The sequence below is a fragment of the Callorhinchus milii genome, unplaced genomic scaffold (assembly GCF_018977255.1).
Source record: "Callorhinchus milii isolate IMCB2004 unplaced genomic scaffold, IMCB_Cmil_1.0 Scaffold15, whole genome shotgun sequence".
In the NCBI taxonomy this organism is placed as follows: Eukaryota; Metazoa; Chordata; class Chondrichthyes; order Chimaeriformes; family Callorhinchidae; genus Callorhinchus; species Callorhinchus milii.
In genome coordinates, this window is record NW_024704756.1 from 5,035,211 (window position 1) to 5,059,314 (window position 24,104).

The following is a 24,104-nucleotide window of genomic DNA, read 5'->3' on the forward strand; positions in this document are numbered from 1 at the left end:
AATTGCTACTAAAGTGTAGTGACTAGTTTGTAGGCAAAGGTGGAAGCTATTAGCAATATGCAGGACCCTGGGAGAAATTCCCTTTTTTCAAATATTGCCAAGGGATATTTAATAGCCACAATGTTAGAACGTAGACCGAAAGGCTTTAGGTACAAGAGTTGGTTCTTTAGGCCAAACTTTACCAGATGATGATGGATTTGTTGGCTAGTAATGGCTAGTAGCCAGCTCTGGTGGTGATATCTCCTGGGAAGTTTATAAGACAGATAATTTTCCTGTGAGTATGTTGGCCTATGCTCGACACTTCTAACCAAGCTGAATATTTCTGATAAAATAACCCTGTTTTATCGCATTGTATATATTTTGTGCACCACCGCTATGTTTTTCTGTAAATATTCCTATGATAGTGCTGAGTCACAGCTGTTGCTTTCTGCCTTGTTAAATTCAACATATCCCATCCTCTGATTACAACCGAGGGAAGCAGAGTGAGACAGGCAGGATGTTACACCCTAGCTATAGAGAAAGTAAACTGTGCTTGCCTTCAGAACCTTGTTGCTGTTGAGTTCATTTCAAGTGCTTGTTCTTCACACAAGGCTCACAAAGCACTCACCTCATCCAAGGCGCTGTCGTACTTGTTCAGTGTTTCTTCTAGAACTCCTTGTTAGAAGTGTCCTGACACTCAGACCACGCAGTTCTACAAGTCTCTGATCCAGCGATGGCCAGCCGGGTCCGTGACAAGAAAGACCCAGACATTGAGCTTTTCATTAAGGTAAACAAAAAATGGACTGATTGTTTCTTTCGAGTTGTCGCACATCACCTATACTCTTTTCCATTAGCACTGTGTGAAAGGTACCAGCCAAAACTATTTACTTGCTGGGAGCATTGGAGCCAAGCCCACGTAATGAGGATTTTGTTAAGAGTTTTGTTTAATCCATACATTTTTATCTTTTAAGTGTGGGCATACTTTTTTCATAACATAAACAGTAGCATGTTGTTAAGGGCATTTTGCTGGAACGCTGAACTGAAGTGTTTCCATTCTTAGGGCCATGGTATAAAACAAACACTGAAGAACTAGTAGCATGCCTTGAGGGCTTAACAAGTGATAGGATTTTAGCTTTGAGGCTCTAGGTGAATAAAATACTGAAAGCTCAAGTCTGGGTATTGCCTCTCTCAATGTGAGAAAGGTCTTTGCTGTAAGACAAGAACAGCTGTCAGCTGCTAAAATGAAGTTGCCTGTGGAAAATATAATCCTCATTATTATGGCACAAACTGGGTGAGTGGAAATACTCCCAATGTTTTAACGCTGTTGTTAACGGAACATAGAGGCTCGTTGATGGATATTGTTCAGACTGAAACTTGGTTGTGAGCCATGGCTATGTTCTGAATCGACTCCTGCAAGACATACGTCTTCAACCAGTCCAAAAAAGAGGCAGAAAGTCCCACTCATTTGCAGTAATATTTTCCATAAACACGTCTTGTTTTTGACCTCGCTCTCGAGGGTCGTTAGCCATATCCTGTTCTGTATAATCTAACTTCTTGCCAACATCCTCTACTGGAACCTATTTGTCTTTGACTCAACTTGATTAGCCATTGAATAAGTGGCTGGCTTTTAAAAACACGGCAGCTAAAGATACGGATTAGATTGAGCATGATTTCTGTAGCTTTATACGTTGATCGGGGGCCAGCTGTCATTTTTCAATGCTACTCACAGAAAAGGTGTGACATGAGATATAAATTATTATACTGCGAAGTTCCAGTGATTGTCAAGCAGGTCATGAGAGCCATCTACTCTGAGCCCTAGGGTGCATTATTGCATTGTAACTTGGGTGTTTGATAGATGTAGATTGCATGTGTTCAGTCATTTAATTAAACTCTGATTCTGTGGGTGGTGTTTGGCTACGGTGTGGATCGGAGATAGAGAATTCTTAATGAAGATCATTATCTCCTCAACCAATTTCTCAGACAACGTTCACATCCTTAATTGTCGTACCTTCTCGCTGGGTTTGACACCGCCTACCCCTTTCCCATACTCCCACTCTTCCCAAGTCTCTTCCTTTCCCAAACTCCACAGTAATCTCCCCCCTCCCAAGACCACCACCCCCCTTCCCCCTCCCCAATCCCTGTTCACATTGCCCCCCCACAACGTATCTAGTAATATACCAATGTCACTCATTGAAATGCCTGGTTTACACTACTGACTTTGAACTGCAGTGGCTTCCTATTGGCAGTGCAAACAACACTTGAGAGAATTCTGATTCAAGAAGACATCATGGACAAAAAATAATGCAAGTTGACAGCCCATGGTTGGAATAGCGATGCTTAAATTTACCCGTTCAATTTTATTACGCAGAAATTCTGTACAACTATTATAATTCCATTAATTATAATAGGTCATAAACTGAGCTGGTAAATTGGTGCCAATAAAATGAGAGGTTTCCCTGACTTAAATCAACAAATAGTAATGATAATCCTTGCATTTGATATAGCGCCTTTCACATTGGGAGGTCATTTCGAAAATTTTCATGGGATTTACTGTCAAGTGTTGTGACTGTATTTTGCAGGCAAAAGTGACAACCTATTTGTGTTCAGCAGTGTCTGAACAGTCTATTGTGTGGAACCTGATGATAAAAGCTTGAGGAGCACATGGTTTTTGGATGACAAATTGGGTAATGTATCTGTGTTTGTCGGCATAGCAGCACTGCCCTCCCACAGGGTAGGAGGTTCATTGTAGAGTTTATCAGTCACTGCAGGAAGACAGAACCTGACGACTGATGTTGTGATGAACGGCTTATCTCACAAGCAGACCTTCGGTAGATGAAGTTCCAAGTACTTAGAGACAAAGTGTCACTTAAAGAGCTTAGATAACATTCAGCGACAAATTAAAGGTCATTATATTAAATGTTCACCAACAGTTAGTTAATATGCATACAGGTTCAAAATATGGAAAATTCCATCTGGCGCACGTAAGGATTAATACAACAACAACAACAACAAGATTCCATTTATTGAGCGCCTTTCACGTCGGGAGGACGTCCCAAGGCGCTGTACAGTTGGGTCAGGACCCGAGCAGGGGGGAAATGGTCAGGGTGAGAGGAGGGAAGGGAGGGAGCGAGGAGGGGGTAGAGAGTCGAGAGGGGAGCTGAAGGCACGGTCAAAGAGAAAGGTCTTGAGACCGGCCTTGAAGGAGGAAAGGGAGGAGGCAAGGCGAAGGCACTGGGGGATAGAGTTCCAGAGCCTCGGGGCTGAGAGGCTGAAGGCCCGGCCACCGATAGTAGGGCGGTTGGGGCGGGGGATGTGGAGCAGACCGGAGCCAGAGGAACGGAGGGTACGGGCAGGTAGGTAGGGGGATAGTAGGTCGGAGAGGTAGGAGGGAGCAAGGCCGTGAATGGCCTTGTAGGTGAGGGTGAGGATCTTGAATTCGATCCTCTGGGGGATGGGGAGCCAGTGGAGGCGAGCGAGGGTGGGAGTGATGTGGTCGCGAAGCCTGGTGCGGGACAGTACACGAGCTGCAGAGTTCTGAATGACCTGCAGTGTGGAGGGAGGTGGCGGGAAGGCCGGCGAGGAGAGAGTTCTCATAGTCCAGCCTTGAGGTGATGAAGGCGTGGACCAGAGTTTCAGCAGCGTGAGGGGTGAGGTAGTGCTGTAGTCTGGCGTTGTTCCGAAGGTGATGGAAGGCGGTGCCATTTGTGGCGCGGATATGGGGGAGAAAGGACAGCTCAGGGTCGAACAAAACCCCGAGGTTCCTGATTGGCTTTGAGAGGTGGAGAGTGCAGCCTTGGATGCTGATGGTGTCAGCGCCTGAGGTGGGGAGGAGCTGACGTGAGCCAATCAGGAGGGCCTCAGTTTTGCGTACGTTGAGCTGGAGAAAGTTGTCTCTCGTCCAGGACTCGATGTCGGACAGGCAGCTGTCAGGACATCGGTGGTCGTGGAGTTGAGGGTAGAGGAGGAAAGGTAGAGTTGGGTGTCATCCGCATACATGTGGAAGTTAACCCCATGTCTGCGGATGATGTCACCAAGGGGGAGCATATAGAGGGTGAAGAGGAGGGGACCGAGGACAGAGCCTTGAGGGACACCGCACGAGACAGTGCGGGGGCCGGAGGAAAAACCATTTGAGGAGACAAAGTGAAGACGGTGGGAGAGGTACGACCTAAACCACTCAAGGACAGTGCCTTGAAGGTTGAGGTGGGAGGACAAGCGGTGGAGGAGGATAGCGTGGTCGACCGTATCGAATGCTGCCGATAGGTCGAGGAGGACGAGGAGGCAGAGGGAGCCCTGGTCACAGATGGTCAGGATGTCATTGGTGACCTTGACCAGGGCAGTTTCTGTGCTATGGGCAGCACGGAAACCCGACTGAAGGGGTTCGAATAGTGAATGGTTGGAGAGGAAAGAGCGCAGCTGGGAGGCGACAACTCGTTCCAGGACCTTGGATAGGAAGGGGAGGTTGGAGATGGGCCGGTAGCTTGATAGCTGCGACGCATCAAGGGAGGGTTTTTTTAAGGTGGGAGTGATGGTGGCAGTTTTTAAGGGAATGGGAATAGAGCCAGAGGAGAGGGACAGGTTGACGATGTCTGTGATATGTGGGGCAAGGAGGTGGAGCTGGGAGATAAGGAGTGGAGTGGGGATGGGGTCAAGGGAGCAGGTGGTAGGTTTCAGGGAGAGGATGAGTTTGGTGACAGAGGATGGGGAAACGGGTACGAAGGTGTGTAGGGGAGGATGGGTAGGAGTCGGAGTGTGGGAGGGAAGGGGTGGGTGGTGGGTGGATGTTGGAGGGGAAGTGACCGCGGAGCGAATTCCCTTGATCTTGGATTCAAGGAAATCCAGCATCTCCTCGCAGTGAAGGTTGGAGGAGATAACCTGCCGGGGTGGCGGGGGGGACGGAGGAATTGGGATGTGGTAGAGAACAGTAGCCTGGGTTGTCCTTCGCCTCCAGGATTGGCCGAGGCTAGAGTGGAGCGGTAATAGTCAGGGCAGCCCTAACGGTGTAGTGGATAGAGCTGCTGTTCTGGACCAGGAGCTCACTGGCTCAACTCATGGTGTGCGCTGAGTTTACTGGTCTCGGATAGTGATCTCCTACAGGTGATAATACAAAATCCCTAGGGATTTCAACCACTACGTCCCGAAATTCTGGATCACTCTTCTTCTATCCCTCCGCCTTTCCCCTTCCTTCCCCATCTGCAGGTCGTGGCTGAAGACCACCCTCTTCGACCGTGCCTACGGTCACCTCCCCCTCCCCCTTCCCCCAGCTCGGCATCATGCTCTGCTACTGTCAAGAGCTCTGGGACACGACCCTGCGTGAGGAGCGCTATATAAATGCGAGTTGTTGTTGTTGTAAATACTTCTGTGTGAAACAGCAAAGGCTCTTCCTTCACTTCTTGGCCACACTCGTCCTGTTAAAACGTGTTTTGGGGGGCTTTTTGTGAAATTCTCCATTGGAACCATAAAGTTTATTCATTTTTTTTTCCCCTAGGCTGGACACGATGGAGAAAACATTGGGAACTGTCCATTCTGCCAACGCTTCTTCATGGTCTTATGGCTGAAAGGAGCCCGCTTCAATGTTACAACAGTGGATATGAAAAAGTAAGGAGTAAAGAAGGAGCAAAGACATGGAAGAGTTTTAGGATTCACACAATTTCAGTAGATATTAGGAACTGATCTCTTATATTAAATCTCAGCTGAGGAATTGTCTGAATAAACTAACCAACGTTGTGGGGTGTTCTCATATCCTCCTGTTGCTCATCTGACAAATCAGACTTGACTAGAGGGATCCATCCCAGTTTCCAATCAAAGTAAATTGATCGCTTCCTTTAACTGTCATCAAACAATGCTTTCATTTTATCAACACCTTAACATTTACTAGTAAGAATCTTTTAAAGCATATATTCAAAATATTGAAATGATGAGGAATCAGTTTAAATGTTGTAATTGAATGGCCAATAGGTAGATTGGGTCCCTGGAAAAGTGACCTGGCATAAATGCTGGTTTTACTTATTCCCAGTCGCTTCGTGATTGTAGATTTGTTCCCGTAATTTTTTTTNCTAGCTGTTAACTGCTTTTATCATCATCAACAAGTGAAATCTGGGCACATTATTTTGCCCACAAAATATAGAGTCAATTCACTTTACGATATATTCTGTGAAGCGCTTTGAGGCGTCTTGAAGACGTGATAATGCGCTATATCAAACGCAAAGATTATTATTATTATTATTTGGTAATAATAATCTGCTGGATCCAGTTACTTTCTCTTTGTCCACTAAAAATGACCTTGTTCCCCACAGGAGACCAGAAGAACTAAAGGATTTGGCTCCTGGGTCGAATCCTCCCTTCCTCCTGTTCAATGGAGAGCTGAAGACCGATGTAATAAAGATTGAAGAGTTTCTGGAGGAGACATTAGCTCCACCAAAGTATGTGAGGCACCCTGCAGTAGTAATGCGACTATTCTGATGTATTTGAACTTATATTATTAGTATTTGAACTCGTATATCAAGTGCTCTGGGTTGCTACCCTGTGTGAGGGTCGCTATATAATTGCAAGTTGTAGTGCGTACAGACCCATTTTTCTAGGTTCTTAAAGGATTCATAGCAATATTCATTCTCCAGCTATAAGGGCAGGACTTGTACACAGAGGTGTCTATGATTCGCTGTAGTATTCTGTTCTGTTCTACTAATCTGCTTATAGTGCTTTCGAAAGTATCTCTAATGACACATTCATGCAAAACAGAAGGTTTGTAAATCAGCTCTCTGGGTTCTCAAATTTTACAAGTGAATGGACGCAACTAATCTCAAAATCTCCTCTGTCTATTAGGTACCCACATCTGTCCCCAAGGTACTCCGACTCCTTTGGTGCTGGCAGCGACATCTTTGCCAAATTTTCAGCGTACATCAAGAACAAATGTGCCGACAGCAGAGGAAGTGAGACCTAATGCCACAATTCACTAGAACCTCTTTGTACCATGACAGCATTAGAGTTTATAGACAGGGTATTGAGTGTCTTGAATATTGAGTGTTTGCAGTGTCTGTGTTAAAGCGCTCCGAGACTCCGTCCGACATGAAGGGTACTATATAAATGCAAGTTGTTGTTGCGTGCAACACTGAGCTATTGCAGGAAATTAAGAATTTTAAGCTTACCTAGGAAGTCAGCAATTTCTTTTACTCTTGAGGAAAATTTCCCATGAATGATCCCTCATTGACAGGTTAATTGGCTTCTAGACTTCTTATTCAAAGGAAGAATTGGCATTTGGATTTATGTGCATCTCAATGCAGTGGAGCTGGTCCATAAAATCCCAACCCACCTTATAATGGAGGGAAATTGTCGCTCAGCGCTTCTGCATTCATTGTGTATGTGTGCAGAAATCCCTGATCTAAAAAAAATGGCCAACTCACAGTTCATTAGGTCGCTGCCCACAGAAATTGTCTCGATTTCGACCATTTTGACCAGTGATCAACCATTTTATTAGAGAACAATTAGCCGGCTGGCTTTGAGGCCCACTTCTTTTGGTAAGTGAATGTTTGGGATCCACACCCGAATCACGCTATAAGCAAACTCACGATATAATCGGCTTCTTCTGCATGTGATGCCTTGCAAAGCGTGTAAGAATGTTTTGAGCTTGATGATTCCTGGGACACGAATGGTCAGGTCACAGACTTTGCTTTCCTTGGCTCGCTGCAGAGTTTGAGAACGCCCTGCTGAAGGAACTCAAGCGATTGGACAATTATCTGAAAGAGCCGCTCCTGGATGAAATTGACGCCAACAGTTCCGCGATGCTGCTCGTCTCCAAGAGGAAGTTTCTGGACGGGAATGAGCTGACAATGGCGGACTGCAACCTGCTGCCAAAGCTTCACATCATCAAGGTGAGAATGATATAACATCAGCACATGACTCAGTTGGGTGAAAGGTTGGAAGAACGTGTTTCAATGAATCATAGGACTAGCTCAGCTATTCCCTAACAGTGAGCATCGTCTCTGTGTTCTCTGTGTTGACGCAGCTTTAGGTGGCTTCCTGGCTCAGTTGGTAGCACTCTCGTCTCCCAGTCAGAAGATCGTGGGTTCGAGCCCCAAGTTGGAACTTTGAGTTCACAGGCTGACACTCATTGTTAGAGGTGCCATCCTTCGAATGAAACATTAAACCAAGGTCCCATCTTCAGGTGTAAGATTTGAAAAGAGAAGAGAGTTTCTCCCTTTGTCCTGGCCAACAACCCCCCCCCAGATAAAATTTGTTGTGTACTCCATGGTTATTTGCCGGGGAATCACTATGTGTAAATTGAATGTCGGGTTTGCCTATAAAATATAGTCACTGCACTTCCCAGTGGGAAGAACCTGTGAAGCACTTTGAGAGGTCCTCACAATATTGAAAAGTGCTATATCAAATGTAAGGATTATTATTTTTATTATTATTATCAGCAGTAGAAAACAAAGAGGGTTTTTGCGCACACGCAAATGGAATGCCTTTCCATAAATGATTATTGAAGGTGAATCCATAAGATTTGAAAGAGTATTGTACAAATAATGGAGGAGAAATATTCTCAAAGATCAGGGAAATGGGATTGAGTCATTAGCTCCAATGAGGGAAGTTGTCCGAGCAAAGACACAATGGACCTCAATGGCCTTCTGCGTTGTGAAACTTATTTTCTATGGAGTAAAGGATCTTACCATCTGTTCCCCTTTTGTTGTTTGCAGGTGGCTGCGAAGAAATATCTGAATTTTGAGATTCCTAAGGAAATGTTTTTCGTCTGGCGATACCTGAACAATGCGTACAAACGGAATGAGTTCAGCCAAACCTGCCCAGCAGACGAAGAGATTGAGAGGGCATACGCTGACGCTGCCAAGAACACGCAGTGAATTGCTAACCGTATCTCTCGGTTTCTGTCTCTATCGCCACATCAGTCTATATGGGAACGGGGTGGGGGGGGTGGTGGGTTGGTGGGTGGGGGGGGGAAGAGGACTCGTAAGACATGGTTCACTGCAGGATTCACCAATAGCAACTCAGTTGTGGATTGAGTGACCAAATTATTATTATTTTTAAGACATTATTACCCCCGATCCGCCAATCGACTAACGACCAGGTTCGAACTCACTGCTAGGTAAACAGAGGCGTGTGGACGGAGTAAACTTGCCTAAATTTTCGCTTTCGCCCTGCCCGGGAATCAAACCAGGGTCTCTCGCTTTCGAAGCGCATGCTCTAACCAAAACCAATACTCTACGGGACTCCAAGAAATTGAAGTTGAAAGAGGTTGGCTTGACAGAGGTTGGATCATGAGTGTCATTAATAATGTCCACAGTTTTACTGGGAGGAAAAAAACCCAGATCAGTAGCCACACTCTTCACCTAATTGTACTGCTCTCAGTCCACAAGACGGGGGCACAGCAAGTCAGGAACATCAATGAATTTCAATGCCAATGTCACTCATTCCCCTACAAAACACAGTCACTACACTTTACAGTAAATCCTGCAAAGGGCTTTGAGATATTTCAATGACAGGATGACGAAGCACTAGGTCAAATGCAAGGCAAGTTACTCCTAGGATTTCTGTCTTTTCACTTTCACTACCTACTTAGCCTTGCTCAATGCAAAGGAAATGTATTTTTATTTGTTTTGAACAATAAAGATTGTTAATACAGAACATAATCTTGAATCAGAGTCAGTTTTTTTTTCCAAAATCTTTTTTTTGAAGGAGACTGACTGAATGGACACTTTGAAATCATTTTTTTTCTCTCTCCAGGAATCATCTGATTCTCATTGATTCTTCTCTCTCCCTCCAACCATTTTAATAATTAAGCACGAGGACCAAACAATGAATGTTCTGTGAAGCTGCAGGTTAATCGAGTGCTGCACCACCAATGCCAACGAGATGGAGATAAGCACAAGTGGTGGGAATGTAAGGTAAACCATCTTGTGATGTGATTTCAATTATTGAGAGTTCTGAAGTGTTGATAACCAGCCTGCCTAGGGCAAGAGAAATGATAGTGACCACTGATTAGAGAACATTATTATGAATATTGTGCACGACAGTGGCATTTAATAATAATAATCCTTGCATTTGATATAGCGCCTCATCACGACTTTGAGACGTCTCAAAGCGCTTGACAGAATATATTGTGAAGTGAATTGACTGTATATTTGTGGGGGAAACACGGCAGCCAATTGCGCACAGAAGTGTCCCACAAACTGAATTGAGTGGCTAAATTATGTATTATTTTATTCATTTTTTGAAGGGCTTATTACCCTTATTCTTATTACATTTGCACATTCTGTCCTTCTCAAACTGTTGTTCTAATGAAGGGTCGTGGACCCGAAACATTGACTCACTTTTCTTTCTCCATAGATGCTGCCTGACCTATTGAGTGTTCCAGCGACTTTTGTTTTTGTTTCAGATATCCAGCATCTGCAGTATTTTGCGTCTTGTCTCTCTTGTTATATATTCTCGACCCTTGCACTCAGACTTCAGCATCCGTGATCTGCTGATTGGTGCGGGGTGGAGTAACCTAAGCCACATCAGATTCATTCATTTCAGCCTGGCTCCGTCAGTGGCACTCTTGCCTGTGAGTCAGAAGGTTGTAGGTTCAACCCCCTTGTTGGGTCTTTGAACTCAGTCTAGACTGATACTCCAGTGCAGTGCTGGGGTTGCAATTCACTTCATAGCTGTTTGTGGGAAGTTGCTGTGTGCAAATTGGCTGCCACATCCATTTACAAATACACTTACAAATCCCTACAGTTTACAGTACAATCTTCTGAAGCGCTTTGAGACATCTTGACGACATGATAAGATGTTCAATCAAATGCATATACTTTATGTTAAAGTATAGTATGTCAGCAAGTGTTGGCCTTAAACAGAAATAGCAATGCTTCATTACAACAGGCTTAAGTCACACAAAGGATTCTGTAACAATGATGTTTCTGTTATAACAACCCTGGTCAACCATGCTCTTTCAGTTTGTTTTTTGAGCAAATGTTGACTCATAAGGAAAAGGAAAAGGGAAACATAAATCTTTGATCATATCATTCCCATGTCCTTTTTCAGACTGTTGCACATGAAAATACTCTTTTAGTTGTTCCCTACGTTTTTTAGCTCCGTGTTTGTCCTTTTCTAAACAGCCTCCAAGGGAACCAAGGTGAATTTGGTAAATATTGGTTTTGTGAAGAAAGGAAGAGTATCAGCAAAGATGGTTAATTAATGGTGGTTGCACAATGATTACTCAAAATCAGCATTAATCCCATCACTAGTTCATTCCTTTGAACAAAATAATAATGTCAGGTATCATTGAGAGAGTGCAGCAGTTAAACATTTTTTTTAAAAAATCATAATTGGTGCCACATTAGAAGCAATTTTGTGCCATGTACCTATGCTCACAAGGCTCTTCGTTGCAACCGGATGAAGATAAAGGCTCTTTATCTGGAACTATTCATAATAATCCTTGTGTTTTGATATAGCAGCTTATCATGTTGTCAAGATGTCTCAAAGCAGCACTTCACAGAATGTATTGCAAAAGGATGAGGCTGCGTGTATCTTGGGAGCGAACACGGCAGCCGATTTGCGCACAGCGATGTCTCACAAACAAGCCATGGGCGTGAGTGCGAGCAGAGACTATTTTTCATCCCTCTTGGTGGGCAGAATTCAAACCAATTCCAATTGTGCCATCTACTCACCCACACGTTATGGAGTGAACATGAGTTAAACAATTTCTCCAAATCCTTTACATCCACCTCGTCTGCATTCATTCAATCTCAAAGGATACTCTCGATCTGAGGATGGCAAGGTGGGCCCGAGCACTCCATTCCCGGGCTTTAAGAGCTGCCGTTTTATTTGCAAATGAAACAAATTTCAGTACAAAAGTATTGTTTATTAAGAGCATCCTGTAATTCTTGATATTTACTAACAAAACTATTTACACTTCTTTACAGTGGAGCCCATGTTAAGATAAGGAGAATATTGGTTAGGAATATTGAGTGAGATTGAGTTGAGTCACCAATAGCTGAGCTGCTGTAAGTTGACCCATCACGGAATCCATCAGTTAGTGACACAGTACTTCCAGAAACAGGCTGGAGAGAAAGAGAAGACATCATGGTTATCCATTGCATGAAAGCTGTGATTTCATCTCACTTGTTGTGATTTTGTTTTACATCAAATTTAGCCCATTTAATACCAGCCTTTGTTTCTAAATGAAATTCAAATGTCTCCAGGCGATTTTGATATGGAAGCTGACATACTTCCTTTATAACGCTACTCTCGTGGATATTTTCAAGTCATGATCTGATCAACTAAGATGTAATATTTGCTGCTCCAGGGGTCAGGAATAAAGACCACCCTTGCCGCACTACCATCCCTATCCTTGCTCGCTCATTAAAAAATAATATGATACATCAGAGGCTGAGTGCAAAATTGATATCGGGGGGCAGGGGAGAGAGTTCAGAACTAAAGTGGGTGTGGGGAAAAAGCATTTATTCCTTAACTGAGGCAGTGAGAGAGTTCCAGTCTTAAATATATTAAGGACAAGTTTTAATACAATTTAATCACATTCTGTCCGGTTGATAAACTGTTCCTTAATCAAGTAACAATGTGTTTAGGAAAGGCAAGTTTCCCCTCATGTTTCCTGACAGGATAGAGTTGGTCTTAATGTTCATATTAAGTTGTACCGTGAGGAGGAAGGGAGATTAATTATGCTGGAAACTGGTGATAGTTTAAAAAATTACAATGACCTTACATAGTTTAAAACACGATCAAAGCTTAAATAATGGTTACGCATCAGGTTAAGGAGAAAGATTTAAAGTTCCGGTCATAGGGAGGGAAACAAACACACACTCACTTCTCTTACTGGACTTCTGAGCAACCTGGTCAGATTTTTTGAATCTGCGATTCTGAAGATGTTGAGCGGCCCCAAGCTTCCACAAGAGGACGTTCATGTCATCAACCTGCAGGGAACGATGGCTGTCACAGAGCAATACACCAACTTGCATTCATATAGTGCCCTTCTCGCAGGGTACAGTCTCGGAGAGCTTAAAATAGAAAACCCCTTGCTTGATGCCCAAGCTCTGACTGTATCTACTATTGCACTTTAGGGGCTATCACAGTCGACCCTTGCCCAAAGTCTAGACGAGAGCTTTCCAACAGCAGTCAATGGATAATGATCAGAAGCAATAACAGTTAGTTATTTCTCCTCCATCCCCCTCCCCCCACCTCCTTTATAGCACAGAGCATTAACACCAATTGTAGTCCAAGTGTTGTTCCAACTAACTCAGACAGATTGGGTATAGGATCTCTTCTGTGCTTCACTCAAGAGCGAATATGGAAACACAAACAGTTTAAAGGGATTTTCCAGTGGCCCATGGATTTCCCTCATCATGGTCATTGAACCTGTTTCCCTTCTGTGACTGAGTCTCAACAGCTCTCAGAAGGTGCTGGATAGAACATCTCACAGAGGTCTTTCATCCCATGTTCTTGCTGTCTTTCCCTACAGTGAAATTACCATTATTTGCAGAGTAGTCTATCTCGCAGAACAGTGGCACCATCACACTAAAGGAGGTTGAGGCTAGATAGTTTAAGGGGAAAATCATAGTAAACAAGGAAATAAGCTACAGAATTTTCTGAGTGAACGGCATCCATTCTGTCACTTACCAGATTGCCACTGACTCGGAATCCCTCTGCATTAGCTGCAAATGATTAAAGCATCAAATCAGTACATGTTCATAATGAATAATGCTGAGACCATTTCAGCTTCTTGACTAGATATAGAATCCCAAGTGCAACGGGAAGGACAATTCTGAAATTTCTCTGTGCCCCCCCCTCCCCCTTAACTGCCTTCAAAACCCATCACTTTTACTGTGCCTTTCACCACCATCACACACCTCCCCTCAGCTCAGTCTTTGTAAAGTGCTTTGAGACGTTCTCCCTATGTGAAATGCACTGATTAAGTACACACCGTTGGTACTGTTCCTGTTTTACTCTTTGATTTGCAGATTTAAACAAGTGGTGCAACTTGACATTGGAACTGACGATATCAGGAGGTATGTGCCCTCGTCACCAGTCATAACTGCTGTGCGCAACTGGCTGCCACATTTCACCCACAAAATATACAGTCAATTCACTTTACAGTATGTTCTGTGAAGCACTTTGAGATGTCTCAAAGATGTGTTAAGGCGCTATATCAAATGCAAGGATTATTATTATAATCGGCACATATCGCATTTTTCATCCCTTCACAATAGAACTTAGAACCCCCGCCTTCCCCGTGGAGAGCCAAGAAAATACATCCATATCCACACCTAAACAGCTAAACAACCAGTAATCAAATATTTTCACCAGATCGGCAGCTAGGAAAATTTAAGAATAAAATTATGCTACAGTTGTTGTCACATCAGGGCAGGGTGAAGGGAGGTTCTGGTAACAAATTCAGGTATTCACAAGTTAAATCCAATTCAAATCTAATTCTGTTCTATCTCATCCTTTTACCATCTGATCTTCTGTCTGGCAGATGAGATGGGGAATTGAGAAGTTTGCAAAGGAAAGAAAACAATGGGTGCAGCAGACTTGCAGAGGTAGGGACACATGAACTTAATCTCTTACCTTTGCGCCGGGCTCCTTCCTCCACATCCAGCAGCACATCCTCTCCCTTTGAAAGTGAAGAATAGAAATCGGACATCCTTGGTCCCTCAACACTCGATATATCATTTGGCATGAACCCCATTGCATCCTTGACCACCCTGGGATCAAATTCTGTGAAGGATTTCATTCAAAAATACGTTGGGCAAGAGCAATGTCTACACTTTCACCACAGGGCAACCCAACCCTTCCCACCCATATTGAAAACAGCTCTCCAGTTATCTGGCTTGACTTATTTGCATGTGATTGAAGTGCTATTCTTTTACAAAGTTTAATGTATGTGTCCCTGTCTGCTTGCAATGCTGTTTTGTACGTGCATTTGAATTATAGATTTATATTTGAATGTTATTTATAAATCCAAAATTACATTATTTATAGGTACACGGGAGTAGATTGATTGAACGTAGTGAACGAAGTAGATTAACATTTGTGATTTACTCGACTAAACATACTGAGCAGAAAAACGTCTAACCTGCCCTGCCCTTCCCTACCCCTGAAATGTATCAGATGTATTGCTTCGAGAAAAGCTGTTGTAAAGAAATAGGATTAGGGGAAAATTTGTTGCACTTTATATATTTTTTAAAGTGCTGAATACGTCCTGTGGCGCACGTCAGTGTCAAACCCATCCCGGGGCTGAGATTCAGACAGGAATCAGTGAGGCCAGAGCTCAAAGGCTCCATCTCAAGCCCAAAGTGCATTGCTGTTTCAGAGGGTGTTATTGTTTGTACAACGCAGAGGAACTGTGGGATTCCTCACAGCTTTCTATCTATGTATGGCTCTCAGTGTTGTTCCTGTTGTGTGAGAGACGCTATATAATAATAATCCTTGCATTTGATATAGCACTTTTCACATCTTCTAGATGTCTCAAAGCGCTTCACAGAACATGCTGTAAAGTGAAGTGACTGTGTACTTGTGGTAAAACACGGCAGCCGATTGCATACAGCCGTGTCCCACAAACAGTCATGGATTGAGTGACCAAAGTATTATTGTTTTTTTTGAAGGATTATTATCCCCGGAAAAGCGATCCACCAATCGACTAACAACCGGGTTCCTACTTACTGCTAGGTAAACAAGGGCGTGTGGATTAAGGAAACTTGCCCAACATTTCGCCCTGCCAGGAATAGAACCCAGGTCTCTCACTTGCTTGGCGAGTGTTCTACCCACTGAGCTACAGGACTCCACTATATCAATACAAATTGTTGTTGTTGGTTTTGATGGTTGTCAGATCCTATCTCTCACAGTGGTTCCACTTTGTCTCTACAAATGGCTTCTCCTCCAGTCCCCGCACCGCCTCATGCAGTGTTCCTCAGGGCTTGGTCCTCTCCGCTTCAACCTTATATGCTCCCTCTTGGTGATATCATCCACAAACATTGGGGGTCAACTTCCACAATTATGCGGATGACACCCAACTCTATCTCTCTACCTCCACCCTCGACCCCATGACCACTGTTGTCCTGACAGACTGCCTATCAGGCATCAAGTCCTGGATGAGAGCCAACTTTCCACAGTTGAAAATCAGCAAGACCAAGGCTCTCTTCATTGGCTCACACCAGTGCCTCTGCACCTCAGGCACTGGCAGGATCAGCATCCAAGGATGCACAGTCTACCTCACCAAGCCAGTCAGGAAACTAGGCATCTTGTTCGACCCTCAACTGTCCTTTCTCCCCATCACACCCACCCTTGCTCGGCTCCACTGGCTCTCCATCCCTCAGAGGATCGAGTTAAAAATTCTCGTCCTCACCTACAAGGCCCTCCATGACTTTGCACCCTCCTACCTCTCCGACCTGCTAACCCCTTATCAACCTGTTCACTCTCTCCACTCAGCAGGCTCAGACCTGCTTCATATCCCTGCCCAGCCTTCGCCACCATCGCGGTCGTGCCTTCAGCCTCTCTGCCCCCACCCTCTGGAACTCCATCCCACATTCCCTTCGCCTCACTCTCTCACTTGCCTCCTTCAAGGCATGCCTCAAGACCCTCCTCTTCGATCGTGCCTTCAGCCACCGTCTCTGCTTCATATTTAAGTCAGTTATATTAAGTGGCAGTGGAACAGTGTGTTCAAACACATTTCTTTCACTTCTAAGCCTTGGATTCATGTTCAGATCATAGAATCAGACAAAGCTCTCATCATTGTTAGGGGGTCTTAAGTGAAAAGAGTTTTCAGTCATGACCCAATTCTCAAAGGATGTGAATTGTTAACGAAAGAACTAGACACACTGAGTACTAGTAATACATGCACAAAACACACATAGGTTCCTAACTGCAGGTGTCATTTACCACACTGTACATAATATAATGTAGGCATTTCACTTACCCCGTTGCATCAGAGAGTTTTCAGGAAAGACTAGAAGTGCTTGCACTCGACTGGTCCCCGATAGAATAGCCAGAACGCAGACAAATGTCCAGGAGTACATGTTGCCTGAGGTTCTGCTGTCTCCCGGCTCCTCCAAACACTTTTAAAGCCTGCGAGACCCATCGATCTTTTCCCCCAGTGGCAATTTTGTCACGTCACTCCTTGAGACTTGCTCATCTCTTGTATAATTGATGTTAGTGAAGTGACGAGGGTGAAAGTGGTTCTAAATCTCTGCTATCACTGCTTAAACAGGACAAATTCCCAAATGTTTACCTACTGCTGCCCATCTCGTGGTCTTTGTTATCCAATTTGTGTTGGGAAGATTTAAGTTTTATTGAACATAGTTACAAACGATCCGAATGCACAGGACAAGAGAGCAGCCCCCTCCTCTCTGAAAAATAACCTCTAACCATCTAATATGTAAATCAACTCCTGTCCTTTTAATTGCACAATATGTTTGCCTATTTAATATAAGACATGTTTACCAATCGCTTGTGTTCCAGAAGATCTGAAAATAAAACAATATAGAATTTAAATACAGCTGAGGCCACACATTATCCAGTTCACACACACACTGCCAGACAAATATTAATCAGACTGGCATGTCCATCTCTCGGCCTGACCAGCATTGTGGCTTTTGTTCTTTAGTTTTATGCTAAGCTTAACTAATTATCCATTTATCTATTTAACAAAACAACCCAGATTTTATCTCCACTTTGAATAGTCTTGAGTCAATTTAATAAACACACAGATAGAGAAATGGTAACGGCCATTCTATGCTCAGATTATTAAACGGGTAGGTTTGAAAATTGGTTTCATCTGAATTTGTACTTTACTGTACTTTGTAGGGAAGATTCAGCTTTGCTTTTCATAGCACACAATTGGGTCTTTGACACGTAACTGGCAGGATTTAATATGAGCTAAAACAACTGCAATATAGTTGTTTTTTTAAATAACTGTTGCACCAACAGAATATATAACATGGAAACTAAAATATTTTCAGCACAGGAGGTGGTTTCGCTTTTTTGTCTGTGCATCTGGTAATATTTTCCTTGGCTAATGATGGTTGGATGGTTAGATTGGGATTTCACTGAATAATGATAATCTTTTTACGTTTGATACCATGCCTTTCACATCAAGAGGTCATCTCAAAGCATTTCACTGGATTTTACTATAAAGCATAGTGACAGTGGTTCTAAATCTCTGTTATCACTGCTTAAACAGGACAAATTCCCAAATGTTTACCTGCTGCTGCCAATCTCGTGGTCTTTGTTATCCAATCTGTGTTGGGAAGATTTAAATTTTATTAAAGGAGCGCTCTGAGACGCCATCCGGCGTGGGGAGCGCGATATAAATCCAATCTTTAATGTCCAACTGAACAGGCAGACAAGACTTTGGCTTAACGTCTCATACAAGCACACATGCACCAAGTACGGATTTTGCCAAAGCTGTCACATTATAAACATTAATTGAAAGTAACAGGTGAAAACAAAGAGTTGCAGACAGACTTGAATTATTACTAACAGCAACTTCTTGCTGCTGGCTCGTCTGCCGTGACTGATATTTGTGGACAGCAGTCATCTTTCTCTCCGAATGAAAATGGTTGCTGACTTCAAACTCTCTTCGGGCCTGTGACTGTCATCCCTCATGTCATATTTTACTTAAGAAGTATATTAGCAGGTTAAGTACAGCCATAATTCATAAGTTAGGAAACTTGACCAAACTCATGTCTCTGGCAGCTGTGCCGGAGGAACAAGCGCAAAACAATAAAAGCCATTTGAAAAGGAAACACACCAAAGATTATTAAACCTGCTTTTGGCTATTTATGTCCCTTGAAATTTTACATTGCATCAAAGAACAGATACCTAGACAGGATCATCCACAAAATTGTAAAATAGTTCTGTCATTCGGGAATATTTGCCCCCAAATTGCCACCTTAAGCCTTGGAAATGTTAATGTTTCTTTATTCCCAAGAACTTTTCTCATAAGGAAACTTAACTGGATGCTTCTCAGCCCAGTTCATCCATCTCTGTTTTTAATCTTTTTTCATCACAGCCTAGAACTAGGTTAAACACAGAACAGGCTCAAGGAGGTTATTTTTTGCTGGTACAAAAAGTTATTTACGTTAAAAAAAAACTTTTCAAGTTTCAGCAAACATGCAGGTTTGGAACGTTTACCATTGAATATTCACACAAAAGGAATCATTAGAGATGCTTGATAGAAAACATTCACATTTTGAAAGCTGCAAACTTGTCTTACTTAAAGTTAGCCATTAACTGGATTCAGGTGTCACCCAGGCTTGCCCTCTGGGCAGACACGCCAGCACAGGTTTCTTTGCATTATCGGAGGTGCCGTCCTTTAGATGAGACATAATAATAATAATCCTTGCTTTAGATATAGCGCTTTTCACGTCGGGAGGACGTCCCAAAGCGCTTCACAGAACACACTGTAAAGTGAATTGACTGTATATTTGTGGGAGACATAAAACCAAGAGCCCATCTGCCGGCTCAAATGGACGTTTAAGATCCCAGGAACTATTCAAAACGACAAAAGGGTTTTTCTTGGCCAACAATCCCCCAATTAAAAATTGGTCATTCACTTCTTGACTGTTTGTAGGACATTGCTTGTGCAAATTGACTGCTGTGTTCACTTACAAATACACAGTTAGCCTGCTTGTCAAAAAAACCCCAGTAAAAATCCTGTGACGTGCTTTGAGAAGTTTTGAAAAAGGGATAAGGCAGATGCAAGGATTAGTACTATTATTATTATTAATTCCCAGGGAGAGAATTTAGTGTTCGATGTTCATCAATCTTTGCCATAAATAAGTGTTCAGGAAAAAAATTCTCATTGCTTGAAATTTAAAGCTGCTCTGCGTTAATGGGGTTTTACGTCAGTGCTCTGATGAAAGTTATTTATAGAAGCTAGAGATGCCTTAGGCATAGTAAAGAAATACAGAAAACCTTGTTATTTGATATCTGCAGAAATTTATCATTAGCCGTTGGTGTCAAGTATAGAAATTAATCATTGTCTTTCCGTAAGTTACCTCATAACTGACTGAAAGTGATTAGATCAAGCCAGCATCTATTGCCCTTGACACATCTGTGATGGATTGTGTGTTCCTGACATAAATCTGTACCAGTGCGCAACACTAAAAGCCTTACTTTAATATAACAGTTAATGGGATATGTCTGGGCTGAAAGCTATCGGCAAGATTAAAAGTCGTGCTTGTTTGAACTTGTGTGTGACTGTAAGCACAAAGAGAGTAGGATGTCAGATATGCTGGTCTCTTATGGGGAACAAACACTCGCTTAACTCATGATTATGATGTAACATTAAACTGAGGTCCATTCTGCCTGTTCAATGGATGTTAAAGATCTAAAGCCGCTGTTCGAAAGGAGGTATTTTAGCCATTGCTGTGTGCAAATTCGCTGTCGCATTCGCCTACAAAATGCATAGTCACTACACTTTACAGGAAATCCTATGAAGCGCTTTTGAGACATCCTTCGATGTGAAATACACTATAAAGATTTTTTTTATATACTGGGAAAGTTTTACAAGTCACGTATAGGAGACGTTTAAATTTCACATTACAAGTGGCTGATCAACAACGTTTAGCATTGCTTACACTACAATAAATAAGACTTGTCACATATTTTAATCTAAACCTAAGACTAAGGTTTAAATTAAAATATAATCCAAGTAGAGCAGCGCTATTAATAAAGTTGGCTATAAATTTGATGTGTCAGCAGGTGGTATAACACTTGGCACAGTACAGTATTTACGAAAACAAAAACAGAAGTCACTGGAACACTCAGCAGGTCAGGCAGCATCTATGTGGAGTCCTGTGGCTCAGTGGTTAGAGCACTTGCTTTGCAAGCAAGACACCTGGGTTCAATTCCAGGCAGGGCGAAACCTTGGGCAAGTTTCCTTACTCCACACGCCTAATAATAATCCCTCCAAAACCCCAAACAATAATAAATTGGTCATTTTCAATCTACGACTGTTTGTGGGACATTGCTGTGCGCAATTGGCTGCCGCGTTCGCCCACAAATATACAGTCAATTCACTTTACAGTATATTCTGTGAAGCGCTTTGGGACGTCCTCCCGACGTGAAAAGCGCTATATCAAATGCAAGGATTATTATTATTATTATTATTATGGAGAAAGGAAATTAAGTCAAAATTTTGGGCCCACAATTCTTCATCAGAACCAGGTCTCTCGCTTTCGCAAGGCGAGTGCTCTAATCAGTGAGCTACAGGACTCTACATAATAATAATAATAATAATAAAGCTTGAATATCAGACCTGCCAATACAGACTGAGTACAAGTCATGGCTCAGTTAAACAAAGGTAAGTACTAGTACAGATCTGTAATCTGCCAAACACAATACTTGTACTGTAAAAGCCAGTTCAAGTCCACTGTTCACACAATCGACTTTCCCGTGTAAAATAATTCTGGCAATTAATTTCTGTTTTACTTTTCTCTTCCAGTAAATGTTTCTCTTCCAGTAAAAGTCTGGAAAATAGCAAAACAGCTGACGGAAGATGATGATCTCAGCCCCATCCTTGCAAAACACCCAATAGTTATACAGGGTGTTTATAGGGACAGAGAGAAAAGCATCAGCTAGCATTCTTACAAATAGAGTAAAATGCTCTCGTTCGTGAAATTATGGATTTTACAGTTTGCAGAACCTGATTTAGTGTTCGATGGAAAATAAGATGTTCTCACCTGGGATTAATTAGGGGTCACAGATCTGCATGAACCTCAACTGCAGATTTGATGCCCTTTTGATATTGTCGTCCAGAATATCCATCCTACCATTTATCCATCATAGCAGCAAATGTCTTTTTAAATTAATCGAGTGCCTTAGCCTCAACTACCCTTCCTGGTTACCTGTAATCTGTGAATTAGTTAGAGGTTAATTACCCTCTTATGTAAAAAAAATTCTGGTGTCTCTCTTGCCCTTCGCAGCCCTAACCTGTGTTTGTTTTTCTTTTTGTGTAGGATCAGTGGATAACATTAACCTCTATTCGATCCCAATCTGTTGCACTTTCTGCTGTATAACATAACATTTGATGCACATTGGAGTTGCACATAATCCAAATTGTTGTTCTGGGTTTGCTTTCTCAATCATAGTTACAACCTTGTATTAATTCTATAAGGTCCGCTTGATTCATTGCTTTTCAAGGCTGAAGAGTCCGAGTTTGTCAAACCATTCCTCACAGTTCATCTATCTATTGCTGGGGGTCATCCTTGTTACCTTCCTCTACATTGACTCTAGGGCTTGGCTCTTGTGTCACAGGAACCAGAGCCACACACAGTACTTTTGCATCAATTCTAGGTTTGGAAACAGGTCACCAAAAACTCTGGAAAATCCTGAATCTTTGAACTTTTGTTATTCTTTCCTCGATTGCAAATGATTATTCTGAACAACTTTACAGAATAGTTTCTGAAATACAGCTATTAGTATTGTTATTATAATGATTATTGTTCGTGTGAGATGAGCGGTAATCCTTTTCAACAAATTTACCATCAATAATTTGACTTCAACTGAAAAGCGATGTCTGTGTTATTTTAACCTCAAGCTTTTCAATGACATACACCAGCCGTGCCTGACTGACTGATTCACTAACCTAGAACCGCTCTACGCGATAGTAACTGTGAAGGTTGCTCCTGCCATTAACCTCCGCAATATTGGTTTACTCTAGGCTCCAGAAGGTGATAATACAACGATTTCTCAGTCAACATGTCATGTGCTGTTTCCACGTGTTAGTGAATCCAAAGGGGGACATAAATATAAGATAGTCAGTAGCAGATCTAAAAAAGAGGTTCGGCAAGACTTCTTCACACACACAGAGAGTGGTGAGAACGCAGAACTCTACCAGAATCTGTGGTTGAACCAAAATGTATCAGTGTATTTAAGAGGAAATGTAATGCATTCATGTACTAGCGAGGTAAAAATGAGGTGAATAGGAGGGGTGTGGAGGCTTGTATGGAGTGTGAATAATAATAATAATAATCCTTGCATTTGATTATAGTACCTTATCACGTCTTCAAGACGTCTCAAAGCGTTTCACAGAATATACTGTAAAGAGGAGTGACTGTATATTTTGTGGGCAAAGTGCAGGTGCGAATTGCGCACAGAGTTGAACACTGACTAGTTGGGAATGATTAGTTGGGCTGAATGTCCTGTTTCTGTGGTTCTGTGTTAGCTTTCCTAGAATAGGGTTGGGTTCTGTTCTGCAAAACAAACAAAAAACCCTACTGATTATTATGCATCACAATAAACAATGAATTGACTTCCTTTTTTTGATCTAAGAGTACAAAATGGCACTACATTCCCTCAAAGGAGAATTTCTCCGTTGCAGTAATGCTGGAGACCTGATAGTAGAGGTTACAACTCGACTACATTTCACTCAGTGAACAAATAATCTGCATGTAATTCAGCCAGAAAATACATAGTCAATTCACATTGCAGTGTATCCTGTGAAGCGCTTTGAGACGCCTTGACGACGTGATAAGTTGCTATATCAAATGGAAGGATTATTATAATATTATGTGACCCCATTTAGAAAACTAACCCTCCACTGATGTACTTAGTACACACTTAGCAAAGATTAATACCATGTCATTTTGAACCACTCTCCGATGTGCAGCAGATGTTGCCTTGCACAGCAAAAGTGCAACAGACTGGGATCGAACAAGAGGTTAGTTAACCTTATCCACTGATCCTTTGCAGAAAGAAAGAAATCAAAAATTTAAATGGTTGATGTTTGTTGGGGTTTTTTGGATCAGAAAAAGTTTTAATGACAAAATGAATACTCTCAAATATCGGGAAGGGCTGGGAATATTGTATGAGAGGGGAAGGGAGGGGAATCCAGTACAGCTTTCTTTTCAAGGCTAAACTACTTGCATTTCGAGCTTCTGGGTTGTTGTCGTCGCCAAGGCGCTTTAATGAAACAATCTCTCATTCCCATACTTATTAGTACAACCTGTTACCTTTCTCATGGAACGTAATGCAGGTCTCTTGCAGTATTCTGTGCAGAGCCATCCACTGCTGTGAGCAACGAGAATTCTCCCTGGATACTTCAACACCACAGGGACAAATGCTAGTTACTGACTGCAGCAAACGGTGGAGCAAAGCACGTGTTCAGCCAGTCTGGCCCA

At 42.6% G+C, this 24,104-nt stretch overlaps 2 protein-coding genes across 2 annotated transcripts; one reads left to right on the forward strand and one right to left on the reverse strand.

Annotated features, from left to right (window-relative positions):
• Positions 1–449: 449 nt before the first annotated feature.
• clic2 (chloride intracellular channel 2) lies at positions 450–8,887 on the forward strand. The gene is made up of 6 exons (XM_007891819.2): positions 450–766; positions 5,465–5,574; positions 6,273–6,398; positions 6,799–6,905; positions 7,663–7,844; positions 8,670–8,887. Exons 1-6 carry the CDS (start codon positions 713–715, stop codon positions 8,829–8,831), a joined length of 741 nt encoding a protein of 246 aa, XP_007890010.2. The 5' UTR covers positions 450–712; the 3' UTR covers positions 8,832–8,887.
• Positions 8,888–11,846: 2,959 nt separating this feature from the next.
• On the reverse strand, positions 11,847–16,997 carry urp1 (urotensin-related peptide 1). Its single transcript, XM_042340817.1, has 5 exons — positions 16,898–16,997; positions 14,551–14,700; positions 13,603–13,637; positions 12,794–12,899; positions 11,847–12,029 (listed from the first exon to the last, which is right to left on the reverse strand). Exons 1-5 carry the CDS (start codon positions 16,995–16,997, stop codon positions 11,998–12,000), a joined length of 423 nt encoding a protein of 140 aa, XP_042196751.1. The 3' UTR covers positions 11,847–11,997.
• Between the last annotated feature and the right edge of the window lie 7,107 nt (positions 16,998–24,104).